This window comes from Cervus elaphus, chromosome 5, assembly GCF_910594005.1.
Source record: "Cervus elaphus chromosome 5, mCerEla1.1, whole genome shotgun sequence".
Classification (NCBI taxonomy): domain Eukaryota; kingdom Metazoa; phylum Chordata; class Mammalia; order Artiodactyla; family Cervidae; genus Cervus; species Cervus elaphus.
The window spans coordinates 86,515,172-86,542,789 of NC_057819.1; the positions used below are offsets into that span (position 1 = coordinate 86,515,172).

The 27,618-nt window shown below is 40.9% G+C and overlaps 1 protein-coding gene across 7 annotated transcripts in view; it reads right to left on the bottom strand.

Annotated features, from left to right (window-relative positions):
* Positions 1 to 27,618, bottom strand: part of ACACA (acetyl-CoA carboxylase alpha) — a 276,125-nt gene that overhangs the window by 206,069 nt on the left and 42,438 nt on the right. For 2 of the 7 annotated variants that reach the window (XM_043902905.1, XM_043902907.1), the window contains exons 2-3: positions 3,576 to 3,622; positions 17 to 269 (exon numbers count right to left, since the gene is read on the bottom strand). In XM_043902905.1, coding sequence (XP_043758840.1) covers positions 17 to 269; positions 3,576 to 3,622 — 300 coding nt within the window. Of the gene's footprint in view, positions 1 to 16; positions 270 to 2,220; positions 2,272 to 3,575; positions 3,623 to 25,224; positions 25,510 to 27,282; positions 27,345 to 27,618 lie in introns of those variants that run through there. The other 5 variants (XM_043902908.1, XM_043902906.1, XM_043902909.1 and 2 more) reach the window with 5 other exon arrangements.

The following is a 27,618-nucleotide window of genomic DNA, read 5'->3' on the forward strand; positions in this document are numbered from 1 at the left end:
AGCTTCTCTGACTTACCTCATGTGTAAGGCCAAACCATCCTGGAGGCTCGAGACCCCCAAGTCGGAGAGCGTGTCTGAGCTGACTGAGGCTGGTGACAGAGAGCCTTCCTTCTCCTCCAGCAGGTCAAGCTTGACCAGGCTGCTAATCTCATCCTCCGAGTTATCTTCAGACACGGAGCCAATTATGAATCGGGAGTGCTGGTTCAGCTCCAGAGGTTTGGCCAAGGAAGAAGGTTCATCCATTGTTCCTTCAAAATGAGTTCTCAGAGCTATGGAGAAGATGAAGCATAAGGAAGAAAAACAGGTTATAATAAAGTAAATAAAGTAATAAAAACAGGATAATAACCTACATCTGAGGAAAGTCACAAGTTAGACCCGATACATCACAGCTGGCACCTGGAAGCAAGGCGGAGTCTGAGATCTAGTATTCTTGGCTATTCTTTTTCAAAGATTTTGCTTTCATTTTTTTCTTAATTCTCTCTTTTTTTAAAATTTTGGCCTACACTACACAGCATGTGGGATCCTAGTTCCCTGGGCCAGGGATGGAGCCTCCTGCGTTGACAGCACAGAGTCCTAACCATGGACCACCAGGGAAGTCCCAAGAATTTTGCTTTCTAAAAGAAAATTCAGATCATAGGAACTACACCTAAAAAAATTAAAATCAGTTCCCTTTTCCTCGAAGAACGTTCTCTCTAAAAACTATAAGCCATTCCCAATGTCTATAAATTTGGTCATGTCCAGGAAATAATAATGACCAATGGAGAAATCTTTGCAAGTAGGTGAAAGCTCCTTGCTGTGATATTGTGATTTCAGCTGTTAGTATCGGGGCTTCCCTGGTGACTCAAAGGGTAAAGAATCCGCCTGCAATGCAGGAGTCCCGGGTCTGATCCCTGGGTTGGGACAATCCCCTGGAGAAGTGAATGTCTACCCACTCCAGTATTCTTACCTGGAGAAATCCATGGACAGAGAAGCCTGGTGGGCTATAGACCATGAGGTCGCAAAGAGTCGGACACGACTGAGCGACTAACGCTGACACTTACTAGAGAGAACATGGGTGAGGGTGTGGGAACAGCAATGGTCCTCTGAAACTTGGTGTTTAAAGTAAAGTATACAACTATAACCTGGTTCCAAATACTACACTGTGAGAGGCTATGAATTTTATGTAACTGTATATATTTATTAGACATAAGTGAAATAACATATAACAAATTATACATATTTATTATATATAAGTGAAATATATTTCTAAATGAACATACATATATAGAGAAAACTAAATGTGTATATATACTACACACTACACACACACACACACACACACATATAGTTTGCTTGAAAGCAAACTCCAAATGAGCATTTCTTAATTTAAAAAAATCTTTACTTGTTCCCATGAGTTTTTTCTTAAAATTGCATCTGTTAAAAATTCACCCCAAAATGTCTGTTTTGGGCTCTAATGTGCTGACTGCTGAAACTGATAGGGAGAAAGTGAATCTACTGTCAAATTTAAAACTTATAATTAAAATTAAAGAAGTGTTATCTCAATTAAGTATAAGTTTTCTAGATACAGGGCCTTACCAGTCAAGAGTAGATGTTACCAACTGCTAACAAACTAATTAACAAAGATCAAAACATAGCTCAAAGATGAGAACAATAATAAAAGCCAAAAATAAATGAAATATTTACTCTGTCATTTCAGAAATCCTATTTAAAAAAGTCAAAACTACACACCAGGGAGGCCTGGCGTGCTGCGATTCAAGGGGTCGCAAAGAGTCGGACATGACTGAGCGACTGAACTGAACTGAACTGAACACACCAAATTGGTATTGAACAGCTTATTGCCTGACCAACAATTCTAATTGAGAGGAATGATTCCCAGTTCTGATACTGAGATGCTCTAAGAAAGTTACAATAATAAATTTATTATTAATAACTTCATATGCTACAAACCACTTTGATGTATAAAAGGTAACAGTAGTGTTCTTTGACATTAGATAATAAAACATCAAGATTTTAAACTATTCGAGGATCATCACTAAATATGTTAAAACCACACATGCACCATTAGCTGCTTTGTGTAAGTTATGAATCAGAGCTTATTCATTGACAAAAACAAAACAGGATCTGCGAACAGAGCAGTGGTTCTCCAGTGTGGCTGCTGGGCCACGACAGAGGTTGCAGCAACCACATCACCGGGCTCCGCCACGGACCAGCCGACCGTACCTGAGCCTGCGAGTCGGGGCACAGCAATCCATCTTGTAACCAGTCCTGAAACTGGAAAACCACTGTGCCAGAAGAACGGAACAATAATAAAAATTTGGCAGGAGTGCTAAAAAAATACCTATAGACAATCCTAAAAGTGAGTTGAGGATTACTTAATTTTTCATTTTAAAAACCAGAATCAAATATTAATATAAAAGCATCATGTGACAGGAAAAACTTGATGTCTAAATTCACTATACAGAGGACTTCCCTGGCAGTCCAGTAGTTAAACAACTCCATCTTCCACTGCAAGAAGCCCAGGTTCGATCCCTGGTCTGGGAACTAAGATCTCTCATGCTGTGCAGTATGGCCAAAATTAAAATAAATAAATTCCCTATACATTTCTCCTTTAGAATATTAGGTTTCTTTTTTTTTTAATTTAATATCTCCAAATTTTATAAAGAGGCTCATTTCCAGAATGCTTGGTTTTCAAAAAAGCCAAGTCATTAAAAAGAGAAAAAAAAAAAAGATATAAGGGGAAAAGGGAGAGAAGGAGAAAGGGAGGGAGGGAAAAACTGTAACAGATTTACCACTCTGAATAACACCAACAGGTACAGCAGCAAAAAGGCTGCTTCTTTCATATTTTTAGAGCAGTGACTAATCAAGCTTAAAAATACTAGATAAAAAAAAATTTCTAAATTCCATCTCAACTAACACAGAAAATGACAGTTGCCTTCTTCACAAGAGAAATAAGTAAGGCACTCAGGGACAGATTCTAGTTTATAATCTAAGCAAAATTAGATAACTGAACACACACACACACATACACACACACACACACACAACATCCTATTGAGAAAGGACCAACTCTCTGATTCCAAGGGAGAAGAAAAAGAAAGGACTAAACAAATGAAAGGCTCCATATGGTCAACTTCAAATTGTTCTTTCCAAGCTTTGGACATGAAGACAGCCTTCCCTATAGGTTCCAGAGACTGAAAGCAGCTAAGAGTCAATAGGTTAAAAGCTCGTCCACCAACCAGCAACTCAATACTTGAGTGGTATTCCCGGGCGACAAGCCTACAAACCACAGAAAAGAGAAGTCATGTATGGAAAATCACTGAGTAGCTGCCAGACACTCTAGAAGCTACTCCATTGCCCGTCCCATTTCCACTGATTCCAGCCAGAATAGAGGAGAAAAGGTGGTGGATTTCTACCACGGCGGTCTCATGCGCTTTCACGCTACCCCCTCTCAATCTGCTTATATTCTTTTGTGGAAGGCAACTTTTAACATAATAGTCTACAATTCCATATTTCAGCACATGAACATAAAACTTTTATCACACTGTACACATTAAAGAGAATGATTTGTAACTGACCTCTTATAATTCTTATTGTCTGAGCAGATATCCACTTCCAAAAAGAACTAAAGAGAGAAAGAGAGAGATTTGAAGTGTTGTTGTTTAAGAAACTCAAATTTAAAAAAAAAAAAAGAAAAAAAAAAAAAAAGAAACTCAAATTTTATCAATTGCTGTTTTGTTCATCTTAGTACAAAACAAAATACTCAAAGTATAATTTTTCTGGTCAAATATACTATTTATTACCTTGAAGTTCAAAGTTCAGTTGACTGTTTAAATCTGTAAATCAAAAGCATTATGCATTCAAAGACTTTATTATTCATGAAAAATATTAAACAATAATCCAAGCTTACCATTCCACAAGGTGACTTTTCCAATTGTGTGTCTCGATGGACACATTCTGACCCTATGACTGCAGGGAGCCGGCCTGAATGTACAGGCCCCTTACGGCCCTAAGAGAGATCAAAAGGTCTCTCTTTGTCCTGCCACCCCTTCTTGTTAAAGTATAGACTGGCATTTGTCTCCTTCAGGAAAAAAACACACCGGTGACCTTTTTGCCTGTTTTTCTGGTGCTGATAAGCTCATCATGCCTGAAACCTGTTTTCATCTAATGTTCTATTGATGAAGCCTGTTTTCTACCTAATGTTCTAATGATCTTAATCATGTTGGGCGCTAGGGTAATTAATGCTTTACTGATCTTAAGTGTGGGAATTTAAAACATCTGTAGCTCTGCACGTATGCAAAACCCTCGATCTATTCTTAGTAACTCCTGTTAGCATATATATAGGTGTGGTATTCTTCAATAAAGTTGGCGGAGTCAGACGCAAGCGGACTCCGTCCCTCTCAACCCCATCTTTCTCTTTCTGAGTCTTCTTTTTCCTAGGTACTCTGGTAATTGCGTTCTTGACCAGTTCGTTTGCCGGCAGGCTCCGGCAATGACTTCCAATATTTCATCAAAAAGGAGGCAGTGGGGACAAGAGAACCACTAGATTCTCAACAATTCACTCAGGCTCTGATTATGTTTCCACAAAGGTTGGGAGCCAAGGAGAGGACAGATATCTAATTATTAAGTCCCTAAACTAAGGGATGAGATGGCTGGATGGCATCACCGACTCGATGAACATGAGTTTGAGTAAACTCCAGGAGTTGGTGATGGACAGAGAGGCCTGGCGTGCTGCGATTCATGGGGTCGCAAAGAGTCAGACACGGCTGAGTGACTGAACTGAACTGACTGAAACTAAGGGCGCCAAGAATCTCTAGCTATTTCCCAAATACTCAGTTTCCTTCTTTGCCCAACAATTATAATGTATTCGGGGTAGAAATTCTCAACTTTGCAAAAGAAAATGTCTTTTTTGTGTGAACTTGTGTTGTACTATGTAGAAAATTATGGATTTTACTTTAATGGTTTAAAAAAAAAAAAAAAAAAGGCAAGAAGAGCCCCTGTCGCTTTTCTGACCTGATCACAGAGTTTGTGTAGTGGATTAAAAAAGAAAAAAAACATTGTTACAAGTTTGGAGCAAGGGAGTATGTGTTTAACAGGAATCTCCTTCCTTTTTTGTGTGTTTTTCCTTTTGTCCCAACTGGGAACCTAAATCTGTTTTAATTGCACAGACACACGGACAAAAAGTCATTTTGTATCTGCCAAGTGTGGTACCTTCTTTGTTTATTTGCTATTAAACTGTTTGAGAAGAAAAAAAAAAAAAAAATTCTCAACTTTGACATGTAACGATCACCTGTGGAGTTTTATTTAAAACAAATAAATGGGTCAAGAAGATGGGGAGTATTTATACAATGGGATATTAGCCATAAAAAATGAAATTTTGCCATTTGCAACAACACAAATGGATTTGGAGGGTATTACGTGAAATAAGTCAGGCAGAGAATGGCAGATATTGTATGATACCACTTACATGTGGAATCTAAAAAATACAACAAACTAGGAAGTGAATATAACAACAACAACAAAAAGGCAGATTCACACTTACAGAGAAAAGACTAGTGATTACCGGTAGGGAGAGTGAAGGCGGGGAGGAACTATAAAGGGGTATGGGATTAAGAGGTACAAACACTATGCACAAAATAAGCGACAAGGATACATTGGGTAACACAGGGGCTATAACCAGTATTATAGTAACTTTAAAGGAAGTATAACCTCTAAAAACTGTTGGCTCTATATTGTGTACCTATATATAACATTGTATGTAATACTGACCATCAACTATACTTCAATTTAAAAAATTATTTAAAAAACAAACATATATATATATTAATATACTTATATATTAATATATTATAATATATTTATATATTTATAATATTTATTCATAATATAAATATTTATAAAATATTTATATTTATAAAAATATAATAGAAATAATACTTATTTATATTATATATTTATATACATTATTTATCTATATTATATATTATATTGTTATAATATAACAATTATATTGTTTTAATATAATATATTGTTGTAATTAATGTTATAATATATATTGTTATAACAATTATAATATATTATCATATATTACATAATAATAAATATATATAATTATACATGATATTATTGATTATTATATTATTAATAATATATAATATAAAATAATATAACATATATTATATATATATTAAATAATATATATTATATATAAATAAAGCCTGCATGCCCTGAATCCTCTGCTCCTGCAACAAGAGAAGCCACTGCAATGAGACGTCTGTGCACTGCAATTAGAGAGTAGCCCCCACTCTCCATCACTAGAGAAAGCCCTTGCACAGCAGTGAAGATCCAGCACAGCCAAAAATCAATTTAAAAAATTATAAAGTAAACAAACCTAGGCTTGAAAATCATTGCTCTAGAGTACAGAAGAAAAAAGAAGGAAAGAACCTCTTTATACAGAGAGGAAAGTCCAGAAGCTCAAAGAGAGGACCCCAAATGACAAGCAACAGGACTGGGGACAGTGCAGGTATGCCAAGTGCTGAGTTAGGGTGTACCCGATTGTGTAATCTGAGCTAGTGTTATTCCCTACAATTATGGGAAAGAAGGCAGTGAAAAGATGCAGGAAAAAGTATGTAAGTGTGAATGGAATGTAAACAAAGGAGTCAAAACCAAGGGCCAAGATGACACTCTGACCCTACCACATACTGGCAGTGCACCGGAACAACTCATTAAATGTCTCCGAGTCACCTCATCTGTGAAAATAAAAAGAAGTCACACGTACCTCATGGGACTGCTGTGAGGACTGAGAATACAGGAAAGGCTTTTACAAACGATGATGCACTGGACCACTGTGTTTCAAATATGAGTTAACCAATAATCAGAATACTAAGACATTAATGTAGTGAGTTACAACCAACATTTTAAAACTCAAGTAAACAGAAAATGTTGGGACTTCCCTGGTGGTCCAGTGGTTAGTAATCTACCTTCGATCCCTGGTCAGGGAACTAAGACCCCACATGCCAAGGAGCAACTAAGCCCATGCACTGCAACTCCACAACTAAGGAGACTACGCTCTGCAACCGTAGAATCTGTGCCCCATGGGTCCGCAAGACACAACAAAAGATCCTGCATGCCACAACTAAGACCCGATGCAGCCAAACAATATATATTAAAAGATAAAGAAAAATTAAGCATTTTTTAAAAAGAAATGGTTAACAGTGCACCATACTGAAAGGATAAATATTGCTTTGTAAATTTTTGTATCAATTGCATATATTTCATAATGTTAACAACATCTTATTATGGTTGTGTCCAAAAAGTTAAGTCCTTTTCTTTTTTTTTTGCTACACCCCCTGGCTTGCAAGACCTTGTTTCCCTGGCCAGGGATTGAACCCACGTCCTCAGTGAAAACCCTGCATCCTAACCACTGGACCTCCAGGGAATTCCCCCAAAAGTTAAATTTTAAAGTCACAATTTGGCAAATAGATGGGGAAACAGTGGCTGACTTTATTTTTCTGGGCTCCAAAATCATTGCAGATGGTGATTGCAACCATGAAATTAAAAGATGCCTATTCCTTGGAAGGAAAGTTATGACCAACCTAGACAGCATATTAAAAAGCAGAGACATTGCTTTACCAACAAAGTCCGTCTAGTCAAGGCTATGGTTTTTCCAGTGGTCATGTATGGATGTGAGAGTTGGACTATAAAAAAAGCTGAGTGCTGAAGAATTGATGCTTTTGAACTGTGGTGTTGGAGAAGACTCTTGAGAGTCCCTTGGACTGCAAGCAGATCCAACCAGTCCATCCTAAAGGAGATCAGTCCTGGGTGTTCATTGGAGGGACTGATGTTGAAGCTGAAACTCCAATACTTTGGCCACCTGATGCAAAGAGCTGACTCACTGGAAAAGACCCTGATGCTGAGAAGGATTGAGGGCAGGAGGAGAAGGGGACGACAGAGGATGAGATGGCTGGATGGCATCACCAACTTGATGGACATGGGTTTGGGTGGACTCCGGGAGTTGGTGATGGACAGGGAGGCCTGGCGTGCTGCGGTTCATGGGGTCGCAAAGAGTTGGACACGACTGAGCGACTGAACTGAACTGAAAGTCACAATTAATCTTCAAACTGCCCCCTCCACTTTATCCTCTCTAGCAAACACAGTGGGTTAAGTACCTAAACCAATGGCTCTTAAAGTTTCCTAAGTCAATACACTACAAGAAATCTGATAAAAGCTATGAACCCTTTTCTGACAAAAATTCATGCTCACCCAAATTTTGCTTGCATACAAGTTTGGGAACCCTAAAGCCTTGCCATGAAATAGGCTTAGACTTTTTTCTCTAAGTGGTCAAAGAATGGAGTTGCACCCTCAAGAAGGCTCATACAGCTGCTGTCTTATCACCTCTAAAATAAGGCCTTTCCCCAAATAGAGCTGTAGAACATTCTACTAAGCCAAATGAACACTTCATTATATCAAATGTTAGCAAGGTCAAATTTTCTTTTATTTAAAAATACATATAGTTGACCCTTGAACAACAGCAAGGGTTAGGGGCGCCAACCCTCCACACAGTCAAAAAGTCAGGCATCACTTGGAGGGGGCCTTCTGTATATGCAGTTTCCATACATGCAGTTCCTTCAAATCCAAGATTCAGCATCCACAGATGTGACCAACCTTGGTGCCCACAGTAATTACAGTATTACCCTTGTCTTTCAAAGATCACCTGTCGATATTCTTGAACTTTTATTTGGGGACCTGAAAATATTTGCAGAAGGCTCCCAAACTGTACCCTACGTCACTGAAAAAAATGAGGTAAAGCTAACTATAGCTAATGCACTTATTTATTTAGACATTTCTCTAAATAAAATAGAAGAGACTTCGCCAAACTTACGAAAAATGTTCTTGAACTCAAATGACACTGTATTTTCCCAGCAATTCTAATATAGAGGCAGCAATTAGTTTTCACAGTGACTGATAAAAGTATCCAAGCTAACACAGCATATCCTTGCCCTTTTAAGCCATAGTAACTTCACTGCAGATGGTGACTGCAGCCATGAAATTAAAAGACGCTTACTCCTTGGAAGGAAAGTTATGACCAACCTGGATAGCATATTAAAAAGCAGAGACATTACTTTGCCAACAAAGGTCCATATGGTCAAGGCTATGGTTTTTCCAATGGTCATGTATGGATATGAGAGTTGGACTGTGAAGAAAGCTGAGCGCTGAAAAATTGATGCTTTGGAACTATGGTGTTGGAGAAGACTCTTGAGAGTCCCTTGGACTGCAAGGAGATCCAACCAGTCCATCCTGAAGGAGACCAGTCCTGGGTGTTCATTGGAAGGACTGATGCTGAGGCTGAAACTCCAGTACTTGGGCCACCTCATGCAAAGAGTTGATTCACTGGAAAAGACCCTGATGCTGGGATGGATTGGGGGCAGGAGGAGAAGGGGACGACAGAGGATGAGATGGCTGGATGGCATCACCAACTCGATGGGCATGGGTATGAGTAAACTCCGGGAGTTGGTGATGGACAGGGAGGCCTGGTGTGCTGCGATTCATGGGGTCGCAAAAAGTCGGACACGACTGAGTGACTGAACTGAACTGAACTTCACTGAAATTTTAATCAAAAATAATTACTGAATTTTCCTGGCCATTTTTATCATTCTATTGATGAACTCTTCACTCCAGTATTCTTGCCTGGAAAATCCCAAGGAGAGAGGAGCCTGATGGGCTGTAGTCCATGGGTTACAAAGAGTCAGACACGACTTGGCACACAGAAGGATTTTGGCATTAATTCAATATCCATGAAGGTTATACAGCTCTTTTTTAATTAACTAATTTACTGATTTGGCTGCATCAGGTCTTAGTTGCAGCACTCAGACGCTTCAGTCGTGGTGCACAGGCTTCAGCAGCTGCAGCTCATGGACTCCTGAGTGCAGGCTCAGTATGTAGCGCTCAGGCTTAGCTGCTCTGCAGCATATGGGGTCTTAGCTCCCCAACCGGGGATCGAACTTGTGTCCTCTGCATTGCAAGGCAGATTCTTAACCGCTGGGCCACCACGGAAGTCACTATACGATTTTTTTTAAGCCATATTTTATTTTCCTGCAAATTTTGAATTTTAAAATGACAAGCACTGTGTTCTGACTAGTGAGATAAATGACAAAATATTCAAAGATAAATAAGATTTGGTCCCTGGCTAAGTGGCTGTGGGCACCTAAATAAACAATTACAGTAGTATAATAGTTGCTAGGTGTGGAAACACAAATCTGGAGATGATAATGATGAGGGCAGGGATCAAAGAAGACTTCCTGGAGTGGGAAGGCACAAGCAAGGATTAACTAAGAAGAAAATCAAGGAGGGAGACAAAGGAATGAATTCCATGTAGAAGAAACCACTGAATAAAGACCTGGGTAGAATATGATTTATGAGAAATACTACATCTGAATGCCCCTCCCAGGCAGTGTTTGTGGTAAAGAACCCACCTGCCAATGCAGGAGACACAAGAGACACGGGTTCAACCCCTGAGTAGGGCAGATGCCCTAGAGTAGGAAATGGCAACTAACGCAGTATTCTTGCCTGGAGAATCCCATGGACAGAGGAGCCTGATGGGCTACAATCCAGGGGGTCACAGAGAGTCGGACACGACTGAAATGACTTAGCATGCAGCACATCTGAATGGCTGCAAGAATTTGAGGCCATTTCCTTCAAGAGCCAGCTGGAGACTTTGGGGTTGTTGTTTGTTTTTTTGGTCAGGGGCAGGGGTGTTTATTTTGTTTTGTTTGTTTTTGGTAAACAGCAACGTATCTCTTTAGGATATAATAGAGAAAATAATACGGTATACTTATCTGTCCTAGTCTTCATTTCTCAGTCTAGGGATTTAGAATATTTATCAAGGAGGAAGCTGGTGCAAATTTCTGCACCTTTCAAGAAATCTTTAAAGAAGACTTGTCAAACTTCTGGATAAAGATGGTAAGTTGAATGCATATCCACTTTTGCTCCTGCCTGAAAATCCCATTAAAACAAAAGGAAAGAAAAAATTTTAAAAGCATAAGGCAAAGAAAGTCACCCCTTCCTTCCTCCCCCCAAAAAAGTCAGGGGAGACAACAGCAAGATAATTTTCTTGAAAGAGAGATGGAAGAATGATAAATGACTACACAGACCCAAGAAAACGAAATTACGAGCCATTGTAGTAAACATAGAATCAGTATAATTTACATCATAGAATCTCTAAAATGTTCAGGAAGTGGAAGTGAAAAATGGAACTATAAAGAGGATGAAATTCTATTTCAGAAGCTTCAGATCCTTAGATTTTCTCCCCAACTGTAAACCCAGGTGCCTCCTGCTCTGCCATCCTGAAGAAGAGACTGAAGATTTATTCTCTAGAGAGTAAAATGGAGAGTTTCTAGGCTGAGGGATGCTGGCAACAGTAAAAGGGAGGATACCATATTGAAAATGGAGAGATTAAGTAAACACATCGAGTAAGACTTCCCAGTCTTCTCTCCCCAATTTTCACCCTCCAAGAGGGAAACTGAAGGATCATTCTATGCAGAATCTAACCAGATGAATGAAAGAAAAAGAAAAAAAAGCCTCAAGTAGAACAACAACAAAGAAAATTAGAGATCCCAAATTAAAATGCCCAGTCAGATCACCCTACAGTGAAATAAACAGTCAATGAACCTCATTCACATTTTCATAATCTTGGATTAGTTTTTCAATACCCTCTCTTAAAGTTTAGCAGTCAATTAAGGATTACTAGATGTCTGAGAAAAATACGAAAGAATTCTTTTTTAAATAATGACTACCTGTAGAAAACAATGCAACTTGAAGAGATTATGCAATACAAAAAAAATTTTAATTAGGGGAGGGGAGGCAGGAAGGCAACCTAACTCCTGTGGTATTTTTTCTACAAACTCATAACCCTAGAATAATCATGAGAAAACATCAGGCAAATTTGAATTAAAGGACAAAATACTTGAACAGTTCTCTTCAAAACTGTCAAGATCATTTAAAAAAGAAAAAGAAAAGAAAGACTAACAAACTATCATAAATCAAGGGAGACTAAAGAGACATCACGACTAAATGCAATGCAGTTTCTTGGATTAGATCCTGGAACAATAAACTGGAGAAATTTAAATGAAGTCTACAGTTTAATATTACTGAACCAATGTTAACTTCTTAATTTTGACAAAAGTACTGTAATTATATAAGATATTATCACTGAAGGAAGCTTGGTGGAGGGTATTCAGGAATCTTATGTATGCTATTTGCAACTTTCCTGTAAGTCTAAAAATCACTTCAAAATTCAAAACAAAAGTAAAAAATTTAATTTTAAAGGACTATCATTATCCTGAGAGAACTAAGATATTACTTACATGAAACACATAGGATATTTTTTTCCATTTATCTTTATTAGTTGGAGGCTAATTACTTTACAATATTGTAGTGGTTTTTGCCATACATTGACATGAATCAGCCATGGATTTACATGTATTCCCCATCCTGATCCGCCCTCCTTCCTCCCTCTCCACCCGATCCCTCTGGGTCTTCCCAGTGCACCAGCCCCAAGCACTTGTCTCATGCATCCAACCTGGGCTGGTGATCTGTTTCACCCTTGATAATATACATGTTTCGATGCTGTTCTCTCTAAACATCCTACCCTTGCCTTCTCCCACAGGGTCCAAAAGTCTGTTCTGTACATCTGTCTCTTTTTCTGTTTTGCATATAGGGTTATCGTTACCATCTTTCTAAATTCCATAGACATTACTTACATGAAACACATAGGATATTTTTAAAGCAAACATTTAAAGAACAAGAAAGAGTTCTTGTAAGTTAAAAATACAACTACAGCAATGAAAACTCAGTACAAAAGTTAGAAGATAAAGAAATATCTTTCATAAATCAGAATAAAAAGAAAAAAGAATGAACAATAAGAGAAAAAAGATAAGTACTAGAGAATCTATTCAGAAGGTCCAAAATATGAAGAAGAAAGTATGAAAGTGTTAGTCGCTCAGCAACGTCCAACACTTTGCGACCCCACGGACTTATGTAGCCCACCAGGCTCCTCTGTCCACGGGATTTCCGTGGCATTCTGATTCTTGCTCCTTTGTATGTGACCTTTTTTTTCTCTCTGGATTATGGAATCTTCTCTTTGTCTTCATTTTTTAAAAATTTTAGTGATGTTGCTTGGTGCCTGTCTGTTTTTGTTTGTTGTAGTAGACCTTTGATGGACCTTCTTAACCTGACCATTATGCCTTTCAGTTTCAGGAAGTTTATTGACTTATTACATCAGTTTTAGCCTTCCCTCTATTTTGTTCTGTTCTTACTTTTGAGAGTGCCACTTCTTCATATGGGCTTCCCTGGTGGCTCAGACGGTAAAGAATCTGCCTGCAATGTAGGAGACCTGGGTTTGATCCCTGGGTAGGGGAGATCCCTAGAAAAGGAAATGGCAACCCACTCCAGTATTCTCGCCTGGAGAATTCCACAGACAGAGGAGCCTGGCGGGGTATAGTCCATGGGGTCGCAAAGAGTCAGACACGACTGAGCGATTATCACTCATTGATGGTCAATTTTACTTCTGGGTATAGCAGCAGCTCTCCATCTACCACCTCAAGTCATATGGCAGCACCACCCCACTGTGCACACGCTCTTCACACTATGGAAGCCAAGGTGGACAGAAATAACCCTGTCCTTCAAATATTGGGGATCTGTGCTCTCATCACTCACTGCTGTTTCTGATCAAATACGAGTAGATAAAGAGGCAGACAGCTACAGCTGTTACACCTCCTCCCACTGTTGCAAACCCCTCATCCTCCAGCTGAAGAGACTTCCAGGGGACTTAAATAACCAGCGCCTGGAACTTCCCTGGTGGTCCAGTGGTTGAGAGTCCATACTGCAACTCAGGGAACGTGGGTTTTATCCCTGGATAGGGAACTTAGGATTCCACATGCCATGGGGCAACTAAGCCCTCAAGCCCCAACAAAGGATCCTACATTCTGCAACTAAGACCCAACACAGACAAATAAAGAAATAAATATTCAAAAAAAGAGAGAGAGAGCGAGCCACTGCTCTTTTATGTACCCTTCATTTTCCCGCTTTGGAGAGCCAGACACTAAACACTAGCACATTCAAAAACTACTTCATATACAGGGAAAAAATAGAAAGTGACTGAATATGCTGAGGGGAAGACTCAGGAAAGATGTGAAGAGACCTAACATCTATATCTCAGGTTGACCTTCCGCATGGAGACTGTCTACAATGATCAAAAAAACAAAAATTGACAATTAAAAAAAAATCAAATTCTAGGAAGAAAGAGAATCTGATTTCCAAAATTATCACATTATTAAAATCAAATATCCAGTTTTCAACAAAAGATCACAAGGCATACAAAGCATGAGGAAAGTATGACCATTAAAAAAAAACAACTAAATCAACAGAAATTATTCCTAAAAAACACCTGATGGCAATATTAAAGCAACTGTCTAAAGATGCTCGAAGAACTAAAGGAAGATGGGGACAAAGTCAAGAAAACAATCTCTGAATAAAATGGAAATAAGAATAAAGAAATAGAAAACCTAAGAAGGAACCAAAAAGAAATTCTGGACCTGAAAAGTACAATAACTGAAATGAAAAATTCACTAACGCAAACTTGAGCAAGCAGAAGAAAGAATCTGCAAACTCTTAAGATAGGACATATAAATTATCAAGTTGGAGGAATGGAAAGAAAACAGATAGACCAAAAGCAAACAGAGACTAAGGGCTCTGTGGGACACCATCAAGAGACCAACATATGCACTGTGAGATCTCAGAAGGAGAAGTGAGAAAAGGGCAGAGAGAATATTTGAAGAAATAATGGCTGAAAATTTGCCAAATTTGATGAAAGACAGGAATGTAAATGTTGAAGAAGTTTAACAAACTCCAAATGAGACAAACTCGAAAGACCAATAGGCATACTTTATAACCAAACTTTTAAAAGTCAAAAGACATAGAGAATCTTGAAAGCAGCAAGAGAAAAGACTCATCAACTGTATACCAACATGTTGGATAATCTAGATGAAATGGATAAATTCTTAGAAACAAAACTAAATCACAAAGAAATACGAACTCTGAATAGACCTATAACTGGTAAGGAGAATAGTAATAAAAAATCCCCCAATGAAGAAAAGTCCTGGATCCTGGACCTCCCCTGGTGAATTCTACCAAACAATTAAAGATGAACTGATATCAATTCTTCTCAAACTTCTTCAAAACACTGAAGAGAACACTTCCTAACTCATTCTATGAGGCTACAGTTACTTTAAATATCTTCGACAAAAAACTAGCAAACAGAATTCAGCAGCATATTAAAAGACTTATTATATACCATTTCCAACTGGGATGCAAGGATTCCACTGGATTCCAAGAATGCAAAGATGATTCAACATACATAAGTTAATCAATGTAATACACCACAGTATCAGAATGAAGGGAAAAAACCCACATGATCATCTCAATTAATACAGAAAAGGCATCTGATGAAATTCAATACACATTCATGATAAAAAACATTCCAGGAATAGAAAGTCATATATGAAAACCCCACAGCAAATATTATACTCAGTGGTAAAAGACTAAAAGCTTTCCTCTGAGACATACAGAGGATGTCCACTTTTACAACACACTTTTTCACCACAGAAATTCTAGCCAGAGCAATTAGGTAAGAAAAAAGGAAAAGGAAAAGACAATCAAATTGGAAAGGAATAAATACAATTACCTCTGGAGGTGATATGATCTTAGATGTAAAATCTCTAAAGATTTTACACACACCAAAATAGAAAAACAAAAACTGTTAGAGGTAACAGATGAATTCAGCAAAGTGGCAGAACACAAAGTCAACACACAAAAGTCAGTTGTATTTCTACACACTAACAGTGAACAAGCTTCCATTCACAATAGCATTTAAAAGAATAAAATATATAGGAATTAACTAAACCAAAGAGGTAAAAGACTTGTACAATGAAAACTTTTATAGTTTTTATAGTTTTATACATTGCTGAAAGAAATTAAAGACATAAATGGGAAACACATGCCATGTTCATGGATTGAAAGACTGAATTTTGTTAAAATATCAATACTGCCCAAATTCAGTGCAATTCCTATCAAAATCCCAATGACACTTGCTGTAGAAACAGGAAAAACCTACCCTAAAATTCATATGGAATCTCGAGGGTTCTTGAATAGTCCCCCACCCCAAAACAAAATCTTGAAGAAGAACAAACTGGAGAACTTATACTTCCTGATTTCAAGAACTGCTTCAAAGCTACAGTGGTCAAAGCCATGTGATACTGGCATAAACAACAGACGTGAAGACCAATGGAATACAAGGGAGATCCCAGAAAGAAACCCTTGTTTATAGGGTCAAATGATATTTGACAAGGGTGCCAAGACTATTTAATGGGGAAAGGACAGCCTTTTCAACAAATGGTGCTGAGAAAACTGGATCTCCACATGCAAACAAAAACCAGACACTTACCTAACACCACAGACCAAAATGAACTCAAATGGATCAAAGACCTAATGTAAGACTTAAAACAACAAAATGCTTAGAAGAAAACACAGGACAAAAACTTCATATCATTGGATTTGGCAAAGATTTCTTGGCTGTGACATCAAGAGTATAGGTAACAAAGGAAAAACACAGACAAACTGGATTTCTTGAAAATTAAAAGAAGTCTGTTCATCCAAAGACTATCAACAAGAGTAAAAATGCAATCCAAAGAATGGGAGAAAACATTTGCAAATCATATACCTGATAAGTAATAAATGTCCAGAATGTTATACAGAACTCCTAAAACTCAACAACAAAAAACAACCCAATTCAAAACTGGACAAAAGATTTGAATAAACATTTCTCCAAAGAGGACCTATGAATGTCCAATAAGCACGTCAATATGCTCAACATTACTAATCATTTGTTGTTGTTGTTGTTGTTTAGTTGCTAAGGCATGTCCAACTCTTTTGTGATCCCATGAGCCCACCAGGCTCCTCTGCCCATGGACTTCCCAGGCAAGAATATTGGAGTGGGTTGCCATTTCCTTCTCCAGGGGATCTTCCCAACCCAGGGATCAAACCTACATCTTGTGCATTGGCAGGAGGATTCTTTACCATTGAGCCACCAGGGAAGTCCTTACTAATCATTAGAGAAACACAAATCAAAACTAAAATAAGGTGGCACTCCACAGTAATTAGGATGGCCACTATCAAAAACAAAGAAAACAAGTATTGGTAAGGATGTGAAGAAATCAGAACCCTTGGGGTGCTATGGGGTGCAAACTGGTAGTACTATGGAAAACAGCATGATGGTTCCTCAAAAAATTAAAAATAGAATTACCATATGACCCACCAATTCCACTCTGGGTATATACTCAAAAGAACTGAAAGCAGGATCTCAAAGGGATATCTGTACACCCATGTTCATAACAGCATTATTCAGAATAACTAAAACTTGGAAAAAAGCAAGCATGCATTGATGGATAAATGGATAAGCAAAATGTAACATATACATACAATAAAATATTATTCAACCTTAAAGAGCAATATGCTAAGATGTAAATAAGCCTTGAGGACATTATGCTAGGTGAAATTAGTCAGTCACAAAAAGACAAATACTGTATGATTCCACTTATATGAGGTCCTTGTCAAAATTACAGACCAAGAGTAGAATGGTGGTTGATGGGGGCTGGGGAAGAGGAAAACAGGGAGTTACGGTTCAAAGGGTATAGCAGTTCAGTGTTACAAGATGAGAAAAGTTCTAGAGATGGCTGGCAGTGATAGTTGCATAGCATTATGAATGTATTAAACATCATAATGCAAAACTGTACATTTTTTAATGGTTAAGATGGTAAATGTTATATGTATTTTACCACAAGAAAAAGTGAAGAAAAACCACCTCATGAGCTATATATTAATTACAAAAGTGAAAAAAAAATTACAAAAGTGAATAAGGATTTTTACAATGAAAAAATATGGTGGGGGACATCCCTGGTGGTCCAGTGGTTGAGCGTCTGTCCGTCAACACAGGGGACATGGGTTCAATCCCTGGTCGAAAAGATCCTACATGCTACAGAGGAACGAAGCCCACACTCTAGAGCCTCCAAGCCTCAACTTCTGAGCCTGTGTGCTACAACTACTGAAGCCCGCCAGCCTAATGCCAGCACGCCGCAATAAGAGAAGCCCACTCACCACAACTAGAGAAAGCCCCAGCGCAGCGACAAAGACCCCGTGCAGCCAAAAAACCTCACTATATGTACATATTACTCTGACGAAAATAAAAAGGTAAACAGCTCACCATGTAATGTTAAGTGAAGACATCAAAGATGAAGGATGGTATATAAAGAATGTATTTGTTGTTGTTGTCTAGTTGCTAAGTCTGTGTCTGACTCTTTTGCAACCCCATGGGTGGTAACCTGCCAGGTTCCTCCATCCACGGGATTTCCCAGGCAAGAGTACTGGAGTGGGCTGTCATTTCCTTCTCCAGGGGATCTTCCTGACCCAGCAATCAAACCCACATACCCTGCACTGCCAAGTGGGTTCTTTGCCACTGAGCTACCAGGGAAGCCAAAGTATGTACAGTTCGTATTAAAACGTTGGCAGAGTAGGGGACTTCCCTGGTGGTTGAGTGGCTAAGACTCCTTACTCCCACTGCAGGGGGCCCAAGCTCCAGCCCTGGTCTGGGAACTAGATCCCTAAAGAGTTCGCATGTCGCAACTAAAGATTCCACATTCCACATGCCATGAGGAAGACCTGCTGCAGCCGAATAAACAAAGAAATAATATATATTTTTTTAAGTTGATAGAGTAGGAAGAGAATACAAGAGCATCTGTTTTAATACGAATAAAATCTCTAGTTATTATTAAGAAATAATTAAATTAAATTAACTTACTTAATTTACTTAACTTACTTAAATTACTTAAATTAACATATCTGATAATTACCATTAAAAGTTATAATAAGAAATAAATAACACTGCTTATCTCTGGTAAGGAGAACTGAATGGCTGCAAGACAGAGTCAGGAGAGAGAATGTCACTGTATATGCTTTCGTACACTTACAATTTTGAATTATGTGAATGTAATATTTACTAGCAACAAAAAGTTTAAATGTTTAATAAAAAGCTTTATCCATTAGTATCCATGCTACTCTAACTCCTTATCTCATATCTGCCTGAGCATTTAAGAAGACAACTGGTGTGTCACTCACTCTATTTATTTGTGGCTGTGCTGGGTCTTCGCTGCTGCTCAGGGGCTTTCTCTAGTTGTGGCGAGCGGGGGCTACTCTCTAGTTGCGATGCCTAGGATTCCTGTTGTGGCGGCTTCTTTTGTTGCAGAGCACAAGCTCTAGAACGCAGGCTCAGTAGTTGGGGCGCACAGGCTTAGTTGCTCCGCAGCATGTGGAATCTTCCCAGTCCAGGGATTGAACCCAGGTTCCCTGCACTGGTATGCATACGTGCTAAGTCGCTTCAGTCGTATCCAGTCATGTCCAACTCTGCAACCCCATGGGCTGTAGCCCACCAGGCTCCTCTGTCCATGGGATTCTCCAGGCAAGAATACTGGAGTGGGCTGTCATGTCCTCTTCCAAGGCTGCATTGCTAGGCAAATTCTTAACCACTGGACCACCAGGGAAGTTTTCCATTCATTTATTAATACGTGTTACTGTGTAACTGACTTTGTTATCTCCTCAATGAAGCTGGAAAACTTATTATCTCTTCCAATTGTCTGAAACCTACTACCCTAACACTTTACAATGCTGTGTAAACACTAGGCTTTTGTAGGCTAAGTGTTCCATAGAAATTCAAATGAATATGAGGTATGACGAAACTAGGAAGTGTGAATCACGAGTTCAGATTTCAAACAGTATTCCCTTGAAACATTTAGAGGCCTCCAGGTAAAAAAGCCATTTTGTGAATTCAAAAATCTCTCAGACTATGAATCAATTCCTCCCCATAATCTTATTTCATAGAGCAGCATTTAGAAAAAGCTGAAACCATGATGTAAGAGTTGGACTATAAATAAAGCTGAGTGCCGAAGAATTGATGCTTTTGAACTGTGGTGCTGGAGGAGACTCTTGAGAGTCCCTTGGCCTGCAGGAGATCCAACCAGTCCATCCTAAAGGAGATCAGCCCTGAGTGTTCATTGGAAGGACTGATGTTGAAGCTGAAACTCCAATACTTTGGCCACCTGATGCGATGAGCTGACTCAGTTGAAAAAACCCTGATGCTGGGAAAGATTGAAGGCAGGAGGAAAAGGGGACGACAGAGGATGAGATGGTTGGATGGCATCACCGACTCAATGGACTTGAGTTTGGGTAAACTCCGGGAGTTGGTGATGGACAGGGAGGCCTGGCGTGCTGTAGTTCATGGGGTCACAAAGAATGGGACACGACTGAGCGACTGAACTAAACTGAAACCATGATTCAGGTGTCAGCTACCTTCCAGAGAGCAGCCAGGATTCAAGGAAAAAAACAATTTCTTCCTTGAAGAACTGTTGCTTGATTTTTTTTTTTTTTTTTGGCCTGACCCCAAGTGTTCTGGATGTGTTAGGCATTGTATTTTACATTATCAGGCAGAAATGTGGAGCTGGTGAACTTTACACGTTAAACCCAAAAGTTCTAATCCTCTTGGACATACAACATTTTCAAGGTTTTAGGGAGACAGTTTTAGGCTGAAAATAATGAACAACTCTCAAAAATTAGTTGCCTGTTGATGCACCAATCAGACGATGAACTGCCTAGAGCTGGAAGTTTCCAACAGGAGTATTGGATAAAATATTTTCATATTAACTATAAAGTTGAACTAGAAAATTCCTAAGGTATATTTTAATACTAAAAGTTCCATTCAGTTCTCAGATTTTTATAAGATGGAATCAAAGGGAAATTCAACAGTTTGCCTTGCCAGGCTCAGGAATACCACTAAATGCTGAAGCACAAAACACAAACAACCCAGCTATCTATCCTCTTGGTGCCAATTTGCTGATATTACTTCTAGTAAACTTAAAAACTAATCAAGCTCCTATCAACCTACTATCCCCCCAACTCGGCATGTGTGTAAATACATACACGTACACATGTGCCAACTTATGACTTAAGAACAGGTTTGAGTGGTCTACAAAAACAAAGGATGATTTTTAGGAACCCCATTAGAGTACTCTCTTATTTCTATCATACGTGTGTGCTAAGTCGCTACAGTCATGCCAGACTCTTGGTGACCCTATGGACTGTAGCCCACCAGGCTCTTCTGTCCATGGGATTCCCCAGGCAAAAATACTGAAATGGGTTGGTATGCCCTCCTCCAGGGGATCTTCCTGACCCAGGGATCCAACTCAAGTCTCTTATGTCTCCTGCATTGGCAGGTGGGTTCTTTACCACTGGCACCTCATGGGAAGCCCATTCTATCATACTGCTACTGCTAAGTCACTTCAGTCATGTCCGACTCTGTGTGACCCCATAGACGGCAGCCCACCAGGCTCCTCCGTCCCTGGGGTTCTCCAGGCAAGAACCCTGGAGTGGGTTGTCATTTCCTTCTCCAGTGCGTGAAAGTGAAAAGTGAAAGTGAAGTTGCTCAGTCGTGTTTGACTCTTAGCGACCCCATGGACCATAGCCTACCAGATCCTCCATCCATGGGATTTTCCAGGCAAGAGTACTGGAGTGGGGTGCCATTGTCTTCTCCGATTCTATCATAGGAGATAGTCAAATATTCATAAACAAAACCTTACACTTCCTGAAAAAATTTGTCCAAAACTAAGTCTGCTTTTCAAACTTTACTCCACGAATTCATTCAGAATTTTCAAACTTCATGTTATCATTTCCAAAAAAGAAAATCATTATTCAGACTTACTCTATCTGGGACGACTACTTTGTAATTACTACTGCCATGCAACTTCAGTTTCTGATGCCATGTAATGGTAAACACTCCTGTGGTTCCTTATACAAAGGAAGGTGAGTGCAGCAACGTGAAAGGATGGAATAAACCTAAGTCCCAAATAACATCCATGAAAGGCCAAACCAACTGGGACCACCAACCTTTGGGTAAGGTGCTAACATCCCTTGTTGCTGAAGTTTCTTTTCACTTGCTTCCTTCAACATCCTGAGACTAAACGGCTTTATGATGGCTTGAATAAATAACAAATTGGTAAGAGAACTGTGTATCATGAGAGCATACATAGTAAGATTGACTTGTTGAACTCATAAAAACCTATGCCCTATTAATGAGATTTATTCTTTGTATAAGTGAAATGACCTCTGACCACTATTTGTCATAGTTTCCTCTATGTAAATATCATCTCACATAACCCATTAGAGCCAAGTAGTGGATATTCACTGAACTTTAAAATCAGTGAAACAAAAAACTAGCTAAGCAACAATCTGTTACAGTGGAAGATCAATAAAGATTTCCTTTAAAAATGCTCAGTTCAGTTTAGTTCAGTCGCGTCCGACTCTTTGCGACCCCATGAATCACAGCACACCAGGCCTCTCTGTCCATCACCAACTCCCGGAGTTCACCCAAACTCATGTGCATCAAGTTGGTGATGCCATCCAGCCATCTCATCCTCTGTCGTCCCCTTCTCCTCCTGCCCCCAATCCCTCCCAGCATCAGGGTCTTTTCCAATGAGTCAACTCTTCGCATGAGGTAGCCAAAGTACTGGAGTTTCAGCTTCAGCATCAGTCCTTCCAATGAACACCCAGGACTGGTCTCCTTTAGGATGGACTGATTGGATCTCCTTGCAGTGCAAGGGACTCTCAAGAGTCTTCTCCAACACCACAGTTCCAAAGCATCAATTCTTCGGCGCTCAGCTTTCTTCACAGTCCAACTCTCACATCCACACATGACCACTGGAAAAACCATAGCCTTGACCAGACGGACCTTTGTTGGCAAAGTAATGTCTCTGCTTTTTAATATGCTACCTAGGTTAGCCATAACTTTCCTTCCAAGGAGCAAGCGTCTTTTAATTTCATGGCCGTAATCACCATCTGCCTCAATAGTTAAAAGAAATTTTTTATGGCCAATGAGTCTTTGGTGTTCATTTACTTCTTCATAATCTTACTGTTTTAAGGGCTTGGAAAGACACTTGGTGCATACCTGCTATTATTATTAATCTTTAAGAACAATTTTAGATAATGATATAAAAAGCTTTTTCTGAATTGTAAAAAGACTCCTCCAATTAAAAATATTAAATTCCAACATATTATTCCAATAATTTTTATTTTAACTTACTTCTTTCTTCAACCAATACTTTTAGGATATTAGCTATCCAAAAAAAAAATTTTTTTTAAGAAAGGAAAACACTAACCCCAAACCTGTTAGCCAGTCTATGTGACAGACAAAAAAACTTCCTAGTCATTGACTGAAAAGGAAATCAAACATTACATAGTCATCTACACCTGAATGTGTCCATGGCACTTTGAAAAGGCAAGGATGGGATGAGAGTTCTAAGGCTGGCTTTCACAATACTACTTCATTGACATAATCTTGTCTTCTGAACTATTAAGATAACTAAACCAAATGTCACCATTTCTCAACGTTTCCTCCCACTTTAAAAACCATGACATCTTAAAGGAGATGTATTTCTGCTCTGCACTGGTTAATTCCAAACAAAACTTGTGAAACACAAATAAACTCAGGTGATTTCATAAACTAATACTTTGACATCTTTCTTATGTCATTTTACAATGTTTGCTAATTATCCTGAAATTCACAACAGTTCCTCCTGTTGTTAAAAATGAGGAAACTGAGGCAAGAGAAGTGAGTTGCTACTTTACAGCAAGCAGTGTCTCTCCAGACACTGCAAGCTGCTGTCCTGCCCTATTAAATCACAGTGCTTTTCTTAAAGGTTTAGTGGCTAAGTGGCTCTGACTCTTTTTGACCCCATGGACTGTAGCCAGTTAGGCTCCTCTGTCCATGGGATTTCCCAGGCAAAAGTGCCTATCAAATAAAAAGGCACATGGAAAGCCTTCTCCTCACAGACATGCAAGACATCTCCACCAAGAAGAGACAAAGAAGAGAATTCCTATCCGTGCCCCCCAGAAAGAAGAAACCATAAAACAAAGTAAGCACACTTCTCAATCTGCACTGTGGACAAGGGGATAAAAAAAACGAAAGAAAAAGAAAAAAAAAAAAAAAAGAAAGAAAAGAGAGAATCGAGGGGGACCAACTTCTGAGACTGAAGACCACGTTATCAGGTTTATTCCGCACACTGGGAAATTACTGAAACACTGCTTAAGGAGAAACGGAATCAGAAATTCCGAGATTTCATTCTTAAACCCCAAAACAAAAACACCTGAAATTAAAGTATTTCCGAAACCTGTACAGTTGTTAGCTTATTCTTACTTGCTTCTATAAAACTCACAAAGCCTACTTGGAGTCCCTAGTGTTTAGAGCTGATTCCTAGTGTCCACCAGCGTCCACTTTCCCGCGTCCAATTCCAGAAGTACGGTTGGCGCTGACCCAGGCAGGATCTCCCTGCACGTTTTCCTCTGAAATACATTAGCCTCACACCACCTGGCGACGTCTTACCTCCGACAGCTTCCCGTGATCAGTACCATAAACGTGAGGGAGACAGTAAGAGCAGGCATGTACCTTTTACTACGTCCCTTACAGAAAATACTGAATAAAACTCTGGGAGCAGAAACTGGCAAGGGACACCTCGCCCGGCCCCTGGCTCCCACCACGATACAAAGACAGCAAAAGCAGAAAGCAGCCCGGGGTCTCTGCACCCCACAACCTCTCTCTCTCTCTCTGCAAGAGAGAAGCAGACTTTCAGGGCAACAGGACCCAGTCCTCAACACCCCCCTCCCACGTGTATCTCCTTCCTCTCCGCAGCGCAGGGTCGCACTGGAGACTGGGGTCTGGAAGGGATCAGACCACGCCGGGGCTGGCGCGGGAGGATTGGGGGGACCCGCTCCAGACAGACACACCAGCCCCTTCCTAGAGGCCCTGGGCTGTACGTCTCCCGGTTCCGGGGTCAGAGCTCCGACGCCCGGAGACCCCCCCGCCCCAGATCCCTCCACGTCTTCCCCAGAGAAAAACGCGAAGCCCCAGAAGAACTGCGGGGAGAGCCGGGCTACCAAGCACCGGGTCCGGGCGGGATGGAGCCCGGGCCGCGTGCGGCGGAAGATGGGAGGCGGCCCTTCGCAGCCGCCGCCCCTCCCCGGGCCCCGGCCTCTCCCGGTCCCGAATCGCAGGCTGCGAGGCGGCCTTCCCCTCCTCACCTCAAGGCGGCGGCGGCGGCTGTGTCCCGCGGGTCCGGCGGTCCCGGACCCCTGCGCGGAGGCAGCTCTGGGCGGGAGGAGACGCCGGTAGCTCCGGCGATGGCTGACAGGCGCGCAGCACCAGGCCGGCCCGGCACACGGGGAGGGGCGGGGCTTCAGGGCTCCCGCCCCGCCCCGCCCCGCCCCCGCTCCCACCTCAGCCGGCGAGCCCCATGAGGTGACTACGTCCGGGGTTACTCGAGGCCGTTCACCTCCGACCCCGCTCCCCGCGGCGGCGCGGTCTGGCCGGCCACGCAGAGAGGCGCGGGCCCCGAGGGCCCGGCGACAGCCAATGGGAGGACGGCGCGGGGCGGGGCGACGTGAGGCGATACGGATGGTCCGAGCGCCGCTCTGCCATTCGGGGCCCAGCGGCTAGAGGGCGGGCGGGTCCCGGGTGGCCGCCGGCCCTTTCTCCGGGGGCGGTGCCGAGCCGACGGCCCGGCCGGCTCCCCCTCCCGGCGAACCCGGGAATGGGGGAGTGGCGCGGGGGGCCATCCGGCTCGCGGCGCGGGAAGGGAGCCCTGGATCGAGCAGGACTGAGCGAGGCGGGCGGTGCGCAGGCCATGTGAGGACCTTACCCTGTTCAATCCCCGTGTCCCAAGGAGGATTATCGCGGAGGGTATCGCATTCATGAACTGCCCAGGATCACACAGGCTGGTTTCCCAGTTAGTGCTGGCAAACCAAGCCCTGTTCTGAGACAACATAACCGGCCTCGCTGGGTGGCCCGCCCCAAAGGAGTCTGAGGTGCTGAATCCTGAAGCACTTGAGGGGAAGCCTCGATGAAGGAAGCTCAGTAAGAAGGACAGAGTGCCAAAGGACAGGCTGCTGCGCCTGCCCCGAGCCTGGAAGGCAATCAACTCCCGGCTTCTTGGAAAGGAGCGTGCCTCCCCATCTCCACGGTGGTTAACCAGGTCTTTGAGAAGATAGCCGATTTCTCTAGTTTTGCCAGTTATTTTACAGCAAGACATTCATGGTGATTCTGTGTTGAAAATTAATAGTAACTGGAAAGAATCCAAACATATAATAAAACTATAGAGCAGGAGAAAAAGCAAATTAGAGAAAATTGCACTTCAGAAGAAACTGAGTTTAACTCTTTCCAATCCTACCCAGGGTACTCTTCTGAACTTCCAACAAGCTTGTGCTAAAGGCCAAGAATGGTACAAAGGATGACAGTTTGGTGGGAAGAAGTCCTGAGCCAGGGGGCAAGGAGTGAACAGGGTAGAAATACACAACCTGAGGTCAGAAGTTCTTGGAGGGATGCAGAAGCAGGAAGATAGGAAGGTTGGTCAACAGGGAAGAGTATTCTAGAAGCCGTCGTCATACCTTTAGGTGGTGACTTCTCCCAGAGTTTACCAACCTACTTGAAGAGAATAGACACTGGAAACACATTCAGAAGGAAAATGTGAACTTTATATAGAGCAGTCACCCAAGCTTCACAATAACTGTCATTAGATGCACCTGTCAGTTGAACAAAGAGAGGAGAATCAGAATATAGAGATAACTGAGCACGGCCTCACCATTTAACAAGAGGTTTGACTTGATTGACTGAAAAAAAAAAAAAAAAAGCCTGGAAATAGGAAACTTTGTCTCTTCCCTATGAAGCTGCCATGAAGGAAGTGACTTTACAAAGAACTAAAAATCTTGAGGTTATTTGTCTTATTTTTCATCTACCTTTCCTAGTTCCTACTACTTATAATAGATTCTTTCTTAGAGATGTTGCTGTTTATCAGCCTTAGGAATACTGCAGAACCAGGGGTTGTGCTCAGGAACTGTGTTTATGTGAACCTTCAGCAAGCCCTTACAGGTCTTGCTTTTGACCTCATTAAACATTTGAGGTAACTGAGCTCTGTAAAGTACTAGCCAAGGAGAGGCCTAATGAGCAAGCTACCATGAAAGAAAATGAAGGATGAGTTAAGATACACCAAGATTATTTAGATAGGATATAGTAATCTAATTATCATCATCAAATGACAATTGGACCAAGAGTAGGCAGAGAGCTGTGTCTTTAAGACTGCTCACCTGGAATTTCAACTCCGAAGTGTTGTTTTGTGTGGTGCATGCCGCAACCTGCCCATCTCCGCTATAGGCTCTTTAGCGCTGTTCCATGGGTACTTGCCACACAAGCTTATGTCTGTAAGAAGTGGTGGAGGAGCATTAGAGGGTGGAGAGAACTTACTATACAAGACTAACAGGTGTGAGAGAGGGAGAGAGTGGCCCATTTCTAGGTGCCATAATGGCTGTAACAGACTGAACTGTGATCTAAATTGACATGAGTCTGAACCCTCAGCACCTCAGAATATGAGTATAGTTGGAGACTGGCTCTTTAAAGAGGAAACTGAACTGAAATAAAGTCAT